The following is a 12,300-nucleotide window of genomic DNA, read 5'->3' as shown; positions in this document are numbered from 1 at the left end:
TCTTAGATGGGCAGAAGAGTCCAGCCAAATGCTCAGCCCCTGGAAACAACTCCAGTCCTTCAGACTGCAGCTCACTTGTCCCTTCCTTCCACAAACCTTCCCACACCTCCCTGACTAGTCACATCCCTTTTTTCTCATAACCCCAACTGCTGAGTACTGGCACATAGTAGGCTCTCAATAATTACTGACTGGGTAGAAGAATGGATAAAAACAACTAACCCTAAGCGAGTGACTTCTGAGCCTCTATTTCCTGTCTTCTAAGAGAGGATGGGTAATAACGATAGTTGCTACCTAGCAGGAATGCTGTGAGAATTAAACGATGCGTGCAAAGCAGTTAAAGGTCTGGCCTAATAAATGGAAACTGTTACTAATGTTATTTAAAGAGTGATTCTAAATCTCAGATGCATGTCTTCTGAAAGTGCTTCTGGGAAGAGTCAAATACCACAAAACTGAGAAGAGCAAGGGAAATGACAGCTAGAGACCTCAGCCACTGTCCTAAGCATAGAGGGCTCTATGAACTAAGCACTCACTATGAGTCCAGCACCTACTATGGGGCCTTTTATCTAATTTCTCTACATTTCTTCCAACAAGCCTAAGAAATCAGTACTTTCCCCCCAGTTTAGAAACGTGGCGACAGGCTTAGAAAGATGAAAAAGACTCTGCTACCACCTGCAGGACTCAAGACAAAAGATCTGGAAAGGAATGTGTCCAAGGATACGGAGGGATCTTAGTGGGTGTGGTTCTGAGGCCAAAGGCAGCAGACAGACGGGACCAGACACGGATACAGCTAAGAACGAGGCAGGCATGGCCGGGTGTGGTGGCTCACATCTGTAATCCTGGCACTTTGGGAGGCAGAGGCGGGGCAGATTGAGCTCAGTCGGGAGGATGATTAGAAGTGGGACTAGGTGGAGAGGAAGGCTTTCGGGTGGAAGGAACAGCATGTGCTAAGGTCCCAAGGCCAGATCAGAAGCTGGGAGAATTTGAGAAGCTGGGAGAATCCGTGGTGACCAGAGCCCACCGAGGGAGAAAAGGGTGAAGAGGAGGCAGCCAGAGATCATCAGGTCATGCGGGGGAATAGCCAGCAGGGAGCAGAGTTCCTCCAGTGACAGCAGCCTTGCTCTTCCTTGTCCTACCTAGAGTCAGAGCCAGGCTCCATTCATTGAGAAAGGGCTGGGGTAGGGAATCCCCCCTGCCTGCTTCGATTTCTTTTAAGTACACTCTGTCCAGTTTTTGAATAGATAGGACACACACATTGCAAAATCCACAGGATGCAAAGAAGTATTCCATGAAAATTCGTACTCCCTGGTCTCTCTCCTTAGAACCACCATGCTGACTTTTTGCATTTTTTTCAGATAGTCTATGTCCATAAGAACATACACAATTTTTACTTTTTACACTAATCTAGCCCCGGTTTTGATGCCTCCCAGGGGATCTCTAGTTATAAAAGAAGCTTATTTGTGGCTGGGCGCGGTGGCTCACGCCTGTAATCCCAGCACTTTGGGAGGCCGAGGCAGGCAGATCACGAGGTCAGGAGTTTGAGACCAGCTTGGCCAACATAGTGAAACCCCGTCTCTACTAAAAACACAAAAAATTAGCTGGGCACGGTGGCGGGCACCTGTAGTCGCAGCTACTTGGGCGGCTGAGGCAGGAGAATCGCTTGAAGCCGAGAGGCGGACGTTGCAGTGAGCCGAGATCACACCACCGTGCTCCAGCCCAGGCAACAGTGTGAGACTCCTTCTCAAGAAAAAAAAAAAAAGCAGCAGCAGCAGCTTATTTGTACTCAGTGTGTGCTTCGCACAGGGTTCTCTAATTCAGCTGAGAATTGTGGAGCACCATACCTTGTGCCAGGTCAGTGGTTCTCAAACCCTAAACCCCCTGGAGGATTTGTTAAAACACAGATTGCTGGGCTCCACCCCTAGAGTTTCTGATTTTGTAAGTCTGTAGTGGAGCCTGAGAATTTGCATTTTTTTCTTTTTTCTTTTTTTTCTTTGAGAAGTTCTCACTCTGTCACCCAGGCTGGAGTACAGTGTCACGATCTCGGCTCACTGCAGCCTCTGCCTCCCGGGTTCCAGAGATTTTTGTGCCTCAGCCTCCCGAGTAGCCGGGACTACAGGCATGTGCCACCACGCCCAGCTAAGTTTTGTTTTTTGGTTTTGTTTGTTTGTTTTTGAGAGAGTCTCACTCTGTTGCCCAAGCTGGTGTGCAGTGGTGCAGTCTCCGCTCCCTGCAACCTCTGTCTCCCGGGTTCAAGCGATTCTCCTGCCCCAGCCTCCCGAGTTACAGGCACACACCACCACACTGGCCTATTTTTTGTATTTTTAGTAGAGGCGGGTTTTCACCCTGTTTCCCAGGCTAGGAGAGTTTGCATTTTTAACAAGTTATCTGATAATGCAGAGGCTGAGACCAAGGACCACACTTTGAGAACAACTGAGTTCGATGTTCTTGGGGAGAAACTAAGAATGTGCCCTGGGAAGTCATGCTCCAACACAAGGAAACATACATGCCAACAAGAAGAAACATACATGCCAACAAGAAAGACAGTCCCATTGAGCGATAAATTATATGAAGAGAATGAGACCAAGCATGGTGGTTCACACTTGTAATCCCAACACTTTGAGAGACTGGGGTGGCTGGATTGCTTGAGTCTGGGAGTTTGAGACCAGCCTGGGCAACATAGGAGACCCCATCTCTACAATAAATACAGGAATTAGCCAACGTGGTGACACATGCCCGTAGTCCCAGTTACTCAGAAGGCTGAGGGAGGAGGATAGCTTGAGTTGGAGAGTTGAGGCTGCAGTGAGCTGTATTCACAACACTGTACTCCAGCCTGGATGGCAGAGGAAGACCCAGTCAAAAAAAAAAAAAAAGGGGGGGGGAAATGCTGGCTGCAGTGGCTCATGCCTGTAATCTCAACACTTTCAGAGGCCAAGGTGGGAAGACTGCTTGAGCCCAGGAGTTCGAGACCAGTCTAGGCAACAGAGTGAGACCCCGTCTCTTCAAAAAAAAAAAAAAATCTTTAAATTAGCCAGGTGTGGTGGTGCACACCTGTAGTTTCGGCTACTCAGGAGGCTGAGGTAGGAGGATCACTTGAGCCGGGAAGGTCGAGGCTGTAGTGAGCTGGGATCGCACCACTGCACTCCAGCCTGGGCAACAGAGTGAGACCCTATTTTTAAAAAATTTTTTTAAATTTAAAAGCGGGAAGCTACTGGAGTTTGGGAGCCGACAGGAGGGATTCCAGAGGGAAGGAGAAATGAAAGATGGAAGATAAGTTTTGGGTGCTGAGCCTTGGGAAGGCTAACAGCAGTCAGGTCTCTGTCCAGAAGTAGGTGGCATCAGAGAACGCAAGGGCTGACGTGCCCTGGGAACATATGTCTTTCATGCGAACTTTACAAACACTCCAAAAGGAAAGCACGAGTCCCCCATCTTACAGGTGAGGAAACTGAGGCACACAGAGATGAAGGGACACGCCCAAGGTCCTAGGGCTCACAGGACAGGACCTGCGTCCGTGCAAGGGGCCCACGCGCCTCGCCCTGGCCCCGTTGCTCCTGCGAGCTGCGAGCGAGACCCACCCTGGCGCGTGGGCAGGGATGCCCTTGGGAGAGCCGCCCGACGACGGGGAGGCCCCGCAGACGGCGGGCGGAGCTGGGCGGGGTGCCCCCTCCGCCCTAGCTCCGCCCCCAGCGGCACTGGAAGGGGCGCGAGGCGGGCAGCAGGGTGCAGGCGCGGGGCAGGCAGAGCGGGCTACGGCGGGGAGCTCGCAGTGCAGCCCGCGCTTGCTAGCGTCCGTGCCTGGCCGCCTGTGCCCGCCGTGCCCGTGGCGCCATGGCCGCGGCTGCTCTCCCGCTCTGGCCGCTGCTCCTGCTGCCGCTGCTGCTGCTGAGCGCCCGCCCCGCGCGCGCCGACAGTAAGGTACGCGCGCCCCTCGGACCGGCGCGGCTCGGCGGGGAGCGGGGCGCGAGGGGGCGCTGTGGCGGGGGTGCAGCCCGGGAGGAAGCCTGGGGCCAGGGCGGAGGAACCGAACTTGGGACTTCTCAGCACTGAAGCAGCAGGGGCAGGGGCCGCGAGAGAGGAGAGCGTAGGGGAAGAAGCGCTGGAGATGTAGGGATGCTCGGGACCCGGGGCCTGAGGAAGGGGCGCTGGGACAGGGTCCGATTTCCGGAGGGGTCGGGGGATTCCCCGGAGTGCTGGCCAGGCTCGGGGTTCATAGGGGAAGCTCCTGGCAACTCTTACCCAGAGACTCCCAGGCTTGCAGCAAGCCATGGGCCACGGCTTTCACGGTCCGCTGGGGACTGGGGGTCCCTTCTACCCGAGGAACGCAGCCGGGCTGGCCACTCGCCCGGCCTCTGATGTTCTTGCCAGAGACTGGGTGCACCCCCTGGAGGACTAGGTAGCTCCAGAAGTGGTCTGAGCTGTTCTCTGCTGTGGCTAAGAGGATCTGCTCTGGTGTCAAGCGACCAGGGTTCAGTCGCACATCCGCTTCTCAGCCGGTGCCGTCACCTTTCTGAGCCTTCCTCTATTCACCTGTGGATACAGGAAGAATCATGGGACCCACTCCCTGCAGCTGATGGTCTCTAGATGCGGTGTGGTCATGCCTGTAAAATACTTAGCACCAGAGCACTTGGGGTGTTCTGGAAATGACTCCCTGATGGCCAGGCTCAGTGGCTCAAACCTGTAATCCTGGCACTTTGGGAGGCCGTGGCGGGTGGATCGCTTGAGGTCAGGAGTTCAGGACCAGCCTGGGCAGTGTGGTGAAACCCCATCTCTACTAAAAATACAAAAATTAGCTGGGTGCGGTGGCACGAGAACAGTGTAGGCAACAGAGACCCTGTCTCTACAAAAAAAAAAAAAAAAACGGCCGGGCGCGGTGGCTCAAGCCTGTAATCCCAGCACTTTGGGAGGCCGAGACGGGCGGATCACGAGGTCAGGAGATCGAGACCATCCTGGCTAACACGGTGAAACCCCATCTCTACTAAAAATACAAAAAACTAGCCGGGCGAGGTGGCGGGCGCCTGTGGTCCCAGCTACTCGGGAGGCTGAGGCAGGAGAATGGAGTAAACCCGGGAGGCGGAGCTTGCAGTGAGCTGAGATCCGGCCACTGCACTCCAGCCTGGGCGACAGAGCGAGACTCCGTCTCAAAAAAAAAAAAAAAAAAAAAAAAAAACTTTAAATTAGCCAGGTGTGGTGGTGCACACCTGTAATCCCAGCTACTCGGGAGGCTGAGGCAGTAAGATCGCTTGAACCCAGCAGGCGGAGGTTGCACAGTCAGTCGAGATTGCGCCAGTGCACTCCAGCCTGGGGAACAGGGCAAGACTCTGTCTTAAAAAAAAAAAAAAAGAAAAAAAAAAAAAAAAAAAGGAAAGGACAGACCTTGGGGAAAGTGAGGAGCAGGAGCAGGACCAGAGCCCTAGTCACAGAGCCTGAGGGCAAAAGAGTGACTTCCAATACCTCTCCAGCCTCTTTCCTGGTAGAATGTGAGTGTCCTACCTGCCCATGGGCAGATAAAAGACAGAGGCCACTAGCCACATGGTGAGTATATGAGCAGTGGGCTCTGGCCAACCCTCAGCCTGATTCAGCTCAGGGCATGAAAGCACCCACGTACAATGCTGCTCATGTACTCCAGAGACAAGGAGGGAATGAGTATTTTTTCCAATTTACAGGTGGGGGAACAATGGTGTTTACAGAGGCAGCTGGCTTGTACTTTTTTTTTTGAGACGGAGTCTCGCTCTGTGGCCCAGGCTGGAGTGCAGTGGCCGGATCTCAGCTCACTGCAAGCTCCGCCTCCCGGGTTTACGCCATTCTCCTGCTTCAGCCTCTGGAGTAGCTGGGACTACAGGCGCCCGCCACCTCGCCCGGCTAGTTTTTTTTTTTTTTTTTTTTTTTTTTTTGTATTTTTTAGTAGAGACAGGGTTTCACCATGTTAGCCAGGATGGTCTCAATCTCCTGACCTCATGATCCGCCCGTCTTGGCCTCCCAAAGTGCTGGGATTACAGGCTTGAGCCACTGCGCCTGGCGGCTTGTACATTTAAAACCCTAAGTTCTGGCCTTCCTCTGCTATTCTTTTGCTGTGTGACCTTGGGCAAATCACTGCCTGCCTCTGATCTTCAGTTTCTTCATCTGAGAAACATCTCCCCAACCTTCCTTCCATATGGGGCCTCTGGGATTCCCTGATCTGGCTCAGGTATGAGGACAAGTGAGTAAAAAATCCTAGATAACCTGATCAGTGCCTTGTCACCACTGGAATCTCTGGCTGGGAGGGATATTTGGTTTTGGGCATCCTCTGTGCAGAGAGCTGTAGAGTTTGTGGGGGAGAGCTCACATTCAAAACAAAGCAAAGACAAAGAAAACCCAACACCCTGTTTGTGTAGTGAGTCAGCCAAACACTTGCTAGGTTGTGTGGGGTGGGGGGTGGTGTTTAGCTGTCCCAGGACAAGCTGGGGCTGGTGGGGTGGAGAGGCACAACCTAGAGGTTGCAGGATGAACAACTGGGGAACTCAGCACAGCCCTCCCCCAGACACCTCCCCCCCACACCACTTCAGCCAGCTGGGAAAAATAAAAATCAAGTGATGGGTGAATTTACTCTGCATTCCTTAGCTCAGCCAGACTCCTGCTGGCTCTGCAGAGAGAGCTGTTTTCATTATCACCCGCTCCCTCCCCCGTCACAACCCCCCCTTCCTCTCCAAGCCCATTCCATTTTCTCTGGGGTGGAGGATGAGCCCTTTGGAGGGCCAGCCTGGGACCTGAAGTCAATGTAGGGCCCTAAAGGGTTAGGTTGGCCCCTCCTCAGGCTTCCTGTTCCTGGGAGCTCCAGTCTCCCTTCTGGCCCAGCACATTCAGGGGTCCAGGGCAGCTCACCCCCAGGACTCTGTTGGTCTCCTTGGCCAGCTCCTCGCTCAACGTGTTTTCTTTTCATGTTTATAACTAGGTCTCTCCTAAACTGGATTTTGAGTTTCCATCTAAGGAAGTGCTTTGTCAGGGCTGGGAGGAGGAGGGGGGCCCCACAGCCTCCCAAGTATTTCTGAAGGGCTGCCCAGCACAGAGGTTGGAATGGACAGACAGGTAACCACATGACACCCAGGCATGGCACCACAGACCTCTGGGGGGCTGCTTCTTGCTGTATGTTCTTGGAATGTGGCCGAGAATTTTCCATCTCTACCTCAGTTTCCCCATCTGTGAAAGGGCTACCGGTGCCTCACTCCCTCCAGCATCAAGGGGTGGGAAGGGGGTCTTTGGTCAGCCTGCTGATCAGGGACCCAAGGACAAAGGGAAGCCCAAGGCCTGTGGGAGCCCAGCCAGGGGAGCAGGAGGGGCTAGAGCAGGCAGGCGGTGGTGTCCGGGGCTGGATCAGATGTTCCAGGCCAGGCCACTCCCAGGGGTTTAGGTGTTGCTTCGCCTCCGCTCCGGGAGTTTCCGCCTGTGGGTGTAATTGGAAACAGCCTCTCCGGCAGGCGAGGGCCACATAGTGGTGGAGTCCTCCTTTGACACATCAAGACTGTGAGGCCAGGCCAAGCCCCACTGGGTGTCTCTGCAAGGAGGGTCTTATCCCAACACTCCCTTTGGCTGGGGCATCTGGGGCAGAGCCTTGAGGAGCATCATGTGTGCCAAGCCATGTGCCCAGCACTTACATGCAGAATCTTACACATCTCTTGTGCTAACACTCTGAGGCTTCAGCGGCCCCTCCTCATTTTATGATCTTGAACACTGAGGCTCAAAAGAGTCTGATTGAGGTTGTTCAAAACTCCTAAACAGTGGGAGCCTGAGTAGTTGGAACCCTGGAGCCTCTAGGAAGCATCCAGATAGCCTGGGGAGCCAGAAAACATCTGAACCATAGGGTTGGAGTAGGGCCTAGGCATCTGCAGCTCCCAGGTACACTCCCAGGCAATTCTGAGGCATGGCCCCCAGTTGAGAACTCATGGAGCGAGTAGGGATCCATGGAGGTTTGTGGAGCAAGAGTAAAGTAGATTACCGAAGAGGAGCTTTTGGGAGATTCATCCAACACAGGAAGCTGCTGTGTTGTCCAGGCAGCAGTTAATGTGGCCTGAACTAGGGCTATGGCTGTGGAGTGGAGAGCAGGGGACAGAGGTCGGAGATATTTAGGATGAAGGGTCAGAAGAACAGGATGACTGACAGATTATCTAGGGTGTGAGGGAGGCTCAGAGGTCCAGGCTGGGCAGGAAGGCAGGTAGACATGGGTCTGGGAGAAGATGCTGGGTCCAGTCTTGAATGGATTGAGTTTGGGGTACGTCTGGGCATCCGGGGGAGGTGCTCAACTGGCACTGTGCTCATGTTCTCAGGGCGGTCTTTGCCTCATGGTGAGGCGGGGCTGGCCATGAGGAAAAAGGCCAGATCCAACTTCAAGATGACACAAGTTGGCCGGGTGTGGTGGCTCACACCTGTAATCCCAGCACTTTGGGAGGCCGAGGTGGGCAGATCACCTGAGGTCAGGCGTTTGAGACCAGCCTGGCCAACATGGTGAAACCCTGTCTCTACTAAAAATACAAAAATTAGCTGAGCATGGTGGCACGTGCCTATAATCCTGGCTACTCAGGAGGCTGAGGCAAGAGAATCACTTGAACCTGAGAGGCAAAAGAGGTTGCAGTGAGCTAAGATCGCACCATTGCACTCCAGCCTGGGCAACAGAGCAAGAATCTGGCCAAAAAAAAAAAAAAAAAAAAAAAAAAAAGACACAAGTTGAGCCTATTCAGTTGCTGGAACATTTCACAGCTTGAATGCCCTCTCCTCCACTCTAGCTAGACTCATCCATCTCTCTGCAGAGGAATCTTGAATACACCTTCATCTCACTGTGAAATTTCCTTGCAAATACCTGAGTATCTTTTTAAGCACAAACCACTCCTACTTCTGGGGACTTTGGCATCAGTGTGTGCTAAGCAAGCCTACAGGGAGAGATGCAGGGCCAAGGCAGGGACTTTCCTGCTTGGCACAACTCCAGACTTCATGCCAAGGGCAGGATGGGCTGGGCCTAGTAGGAGCCCCAGGTTCTATGCCCCCCAGGGACCCTCTCTACAGACCCATCTGTCCCAGCCCAGTTGCTCAGGGAGAAGCCCCTGCCTGGTGACTGTGGGTGGGCATGGGAGGGGCAACATGTAAACCAAGTTTTGGAGTCAGGCCATGCTGTGTGACCCTGGGCAAGCCCCTAGTCTTCTCTGATGCTCAGCTTTCTCCTCTCTAAGGTGGGGTTATCGTGAGAGCACAGAGAGGTAGAAAATAATGAGCAAATGGCAGGAAGAGTTATCAGCAGTGATTTTGATAGCAGGTACCCCTTAGAGAGCAGCTCTTCTGTGCCAGGCTTTGTGCCGAGGCCCTGCACGCATTGATTGTTCAGACTCACCATAAGTTCAGACTCACCATGACAAAGGGACTGTGATTCTCCCCATTTTACAGAGGAGGAAGCTGAGGCTCAGAGGGGTCAAAGCCAAGCAGGGAGGAGGTATGGGAACTGGAACTTGAGCCCAGGTCTGGCTCTTCCCCCTGGTGCTCTGCTGCCCTCCAGCCAAGCACAAGATGTAGCAGTCACAGGAAGGGGGATCCTGCCTGGGTGCCTGGCAGCCAGCACTGGGAGCAGAGGCCTTATTCCAACTCCTGGCCCTTGTCAGGGAATTGGCCGCCCCCATCAAGAGGTAGCACCTCATCTGAGGAAGGAAGGAATGTCACGGTCCGCTGTGGAGGCAGCTGCTGGTGCAGGTGGGTGTTGGGAGTATGGGTGGGTCCCCAGGAAGAGGCTTCCCTGGCCTGGCCACACAGAACACACCCACATCTACCCGCTAGGCTCTTGACCCCATCTGGGGGAGTGGGTGGAGTGGCAAGGGGTCCCAGCAAAGCTGGGAAGGGGACTTAGGAGTCTTGAAGGACAGGCAGAGTCAGGGCGTAAACAGAGGCCTGAGGAATGTACAGGACCCTGAGCCTGACTGTTGGTGTTCACAGGCAGGGAAGAATTGGCCCGGAGTACACTTCGCCCACCGAGAACCCAGGACGCACCCACAGCCACCCTCCTCCCCACACTCCCGACCTCTCACTTTCCCCTGCCCCACCACAGGCTGCAGAAAAAGCAGTGGGGGCAGGCGCGGTAGCTCACGCCTGTAATCCCAGCACTTTGGGAGGCCAAGTTGGGAGGACTGCTTGAGCCCAGGAGTTTGAGACCAGCATGACCAACATGGTGAAACCCCATCTCTACAAAAAATACAAAAATTAGCCGGACGTGGTGGCACATGCCTGTGGTCTCAGCTACTTGGGAGGTTGAGGTGGGAGGATCGCCTGATCCCAGGAGGTCAAGGCTGCAGTGATCTGTGATTAGGCCACACCACTCCAGCCTGCGTAACAGAGCAAGACCTGTCTCAAAATAATAATAATGATAATAATAAGAAAAAAAAGAAGAATGGTTCACACTTAAGATGGACTCAATATGTGCTAGGCCCTGTTCTTTACTTTTATTAACTCATTTAATCCTCACAGCAACCTTATGATGTGAAAGCCCATTTTATAGATGAGGAAACAGAGGCACAGAAATATTAAGTTGCCTACAATCTCTTTGAGGCTCCAGATGCCATGCTCCTGACCTTGTGCTCTAGCATGTCTGCAAAATGCAGGCTCATTTACCCAACAGATATTTACAGAGCTCCTACTGTAGGCCGGGCAAACACTGTTATGAAGACGTAGGAGGAAACTAGACAAAGGCCCTGCCTCTAATGGTACCTATTGCGAGGGGGAGACAGACTATACACAAAAACAGGTCTCATATTTCAGGTAGTAATCGGTGCAGTCAAGAAAACCAAGCCACTAGATGAAGGGATAGAGAGTAACAGGAGGTGAGCAGTCAGGGAAGGCTTCTCAGAGGAGGTGACACGTGAGCAGAGAACTAAATTATATAAGGAAGTGAACCATGGAAATATTGGGGGATAGGAGTTTCTGGGGAGTGTATGGCATATACAAAAGCCCTGAGGCTGGAGTGGAGAGAGCCATAGAAAGGGAAGGGCAATAAGGAGTAGTTCAAGGGAGAGTATCAACTCACATGAGCCTTGAAGGCCATGGTGAGGGCTTTGAAGGTCATAACACCTCCCCAACACACACAGAGGTAGGTTTGTTTCGTTTTTTTGTTTTTTTGAGTTTTTTTTGTCTGAGACAGAGTCTTGCTCTGTTGCCCAGGCTGGAGTGCAGTGCCGCGATCTCGGTTCGCTGCAATCTCTGCCTCCCGGGTTCAAGTGATTCACCTGCCTCAGCCTCCTGAGTAGCTGGGATTACAGATGCCTGCCACCACGCCCTGCTAATTTTTGTATTTTTAGTAGAGACAGAGTTTCACCATGTTGGCCAGGCTGGCCTCGAACTCTTGACCTCAGGTGATCCACCTGCCTTGGCCTCCCAAAGTGCTGGGATTACAGGCGTGAGCCACCGCGCCCAGCCAGAGGTATTATTTAAAAGTATAATGCATGTGAAACCTGGTATATAAGTGATCAATAAAAGGTCTCTATAATTTTTATTATCATAGTAAAGCAAACATAACAAAAATTATCATTTTTAAGTATACACTTCAGTAGCATTTGGTACATTCACAATATCATGCAAACATCCCCACTATCTATTAATAGTTCCAGAACATCTTTGTCATCCCAAAAGGAAACCCCATACCAATTAAGCAGCCACTCCCCATTTCCGTCTCTTTCTAACTCCTGGAAGCCACTAATCTGTTTACTGTCTCTATGGACTTGCCTCTCCTGGATACAGCATTTCATATTAATGGAACCATTTAATATATGGCCTTTTGTGTCTGGCTTCTCTCACTTAACATAATATTTCAAGATTTATCCATGTTGTACCTTGAATCAGTACTGCATTACTTTTACTTTTTTTTTTTTTTTTGAGACGGAGTCTTACTCTGTTGCCCAGGCTGGAGTACAGTGGCCTGATCATGGCTCACTGCAGGCTTGACCTCCCAAGCTCAAGTGATCCTCCCACCTCAGCCTCCCTAGTAGCTGGGACTACAGGCTTGCACCACCATGCCCACTTAATTTTTGTGTTTTTAAAAGAGACAGGGTTTCACCATGTTGGCCAGGCTGGTCTCGAACTCCCAACCTCAGGTGATCCACCCACCTCAGCCTCCCAAAGTGCTGGGATTACAGGCATAAGCCACTGTGCCCAGCCCTACATTCCTTTTTATGGCTGAATATTTCTCTATTCGGCTGATGGACATTTGGGTTGTTTCTACCTTGTGGCTACTGGGAATAATGCTGCTATGGACATTCACTTCCAAGTCTTTGTTTGGATACCCATTTTCGGTTCTCTTGGGTATAT

The 12,300-nt window shown here is 52.3% G+C and overlaps 1 protein-coding gene across 2 annotated transcripts in view; it reads left to right on the top strand.

The window, feature by feature from the left end:
* The first annotated feature begins 3,720 nt into the window (after positions 1-3,720).
* The window catches only part of OLFML2A (olfactomedin like 2A), a 35,736-nt gene continuing 27,156 nt past the window's right edge, over positions 3,721-12,300 (top strand). For both annotated transcript variants that reach the window (XM_030919071.1, XM_030919070.1), the window contains exon 1: positions 3,721-3,909. In XM_030919071.1, coding sequence (XP_030774931.1) covers positions 3,823-3,909 — 87 coding nt within the window. In that variant the 5' untranslated portion in view covers positions 3,721-3,822. The remainder of the gene's footprint in view (positions 3,910-12,300) is intronic.

The sequence above is a fragment of the Rhinopithecus roxellana genome, chromosome 16 (genome assembly GCF_007565055.1).
Source record: "Rhinopithecus roxellana isolate Shanxi Qingling chromosome 16, ASM756505v1, whole genome shotgun sequence".
Classification (NCBI taxonomy): Eukaryota; Metazoa; Chordata; class Mammalia; order Primates; family Cercopithecidae; genus Rhinopithecus; species Rhinopithecus roxellana.
This window is presented reverse-complemented; position numbering and strand designations above follow the sequence as displayed.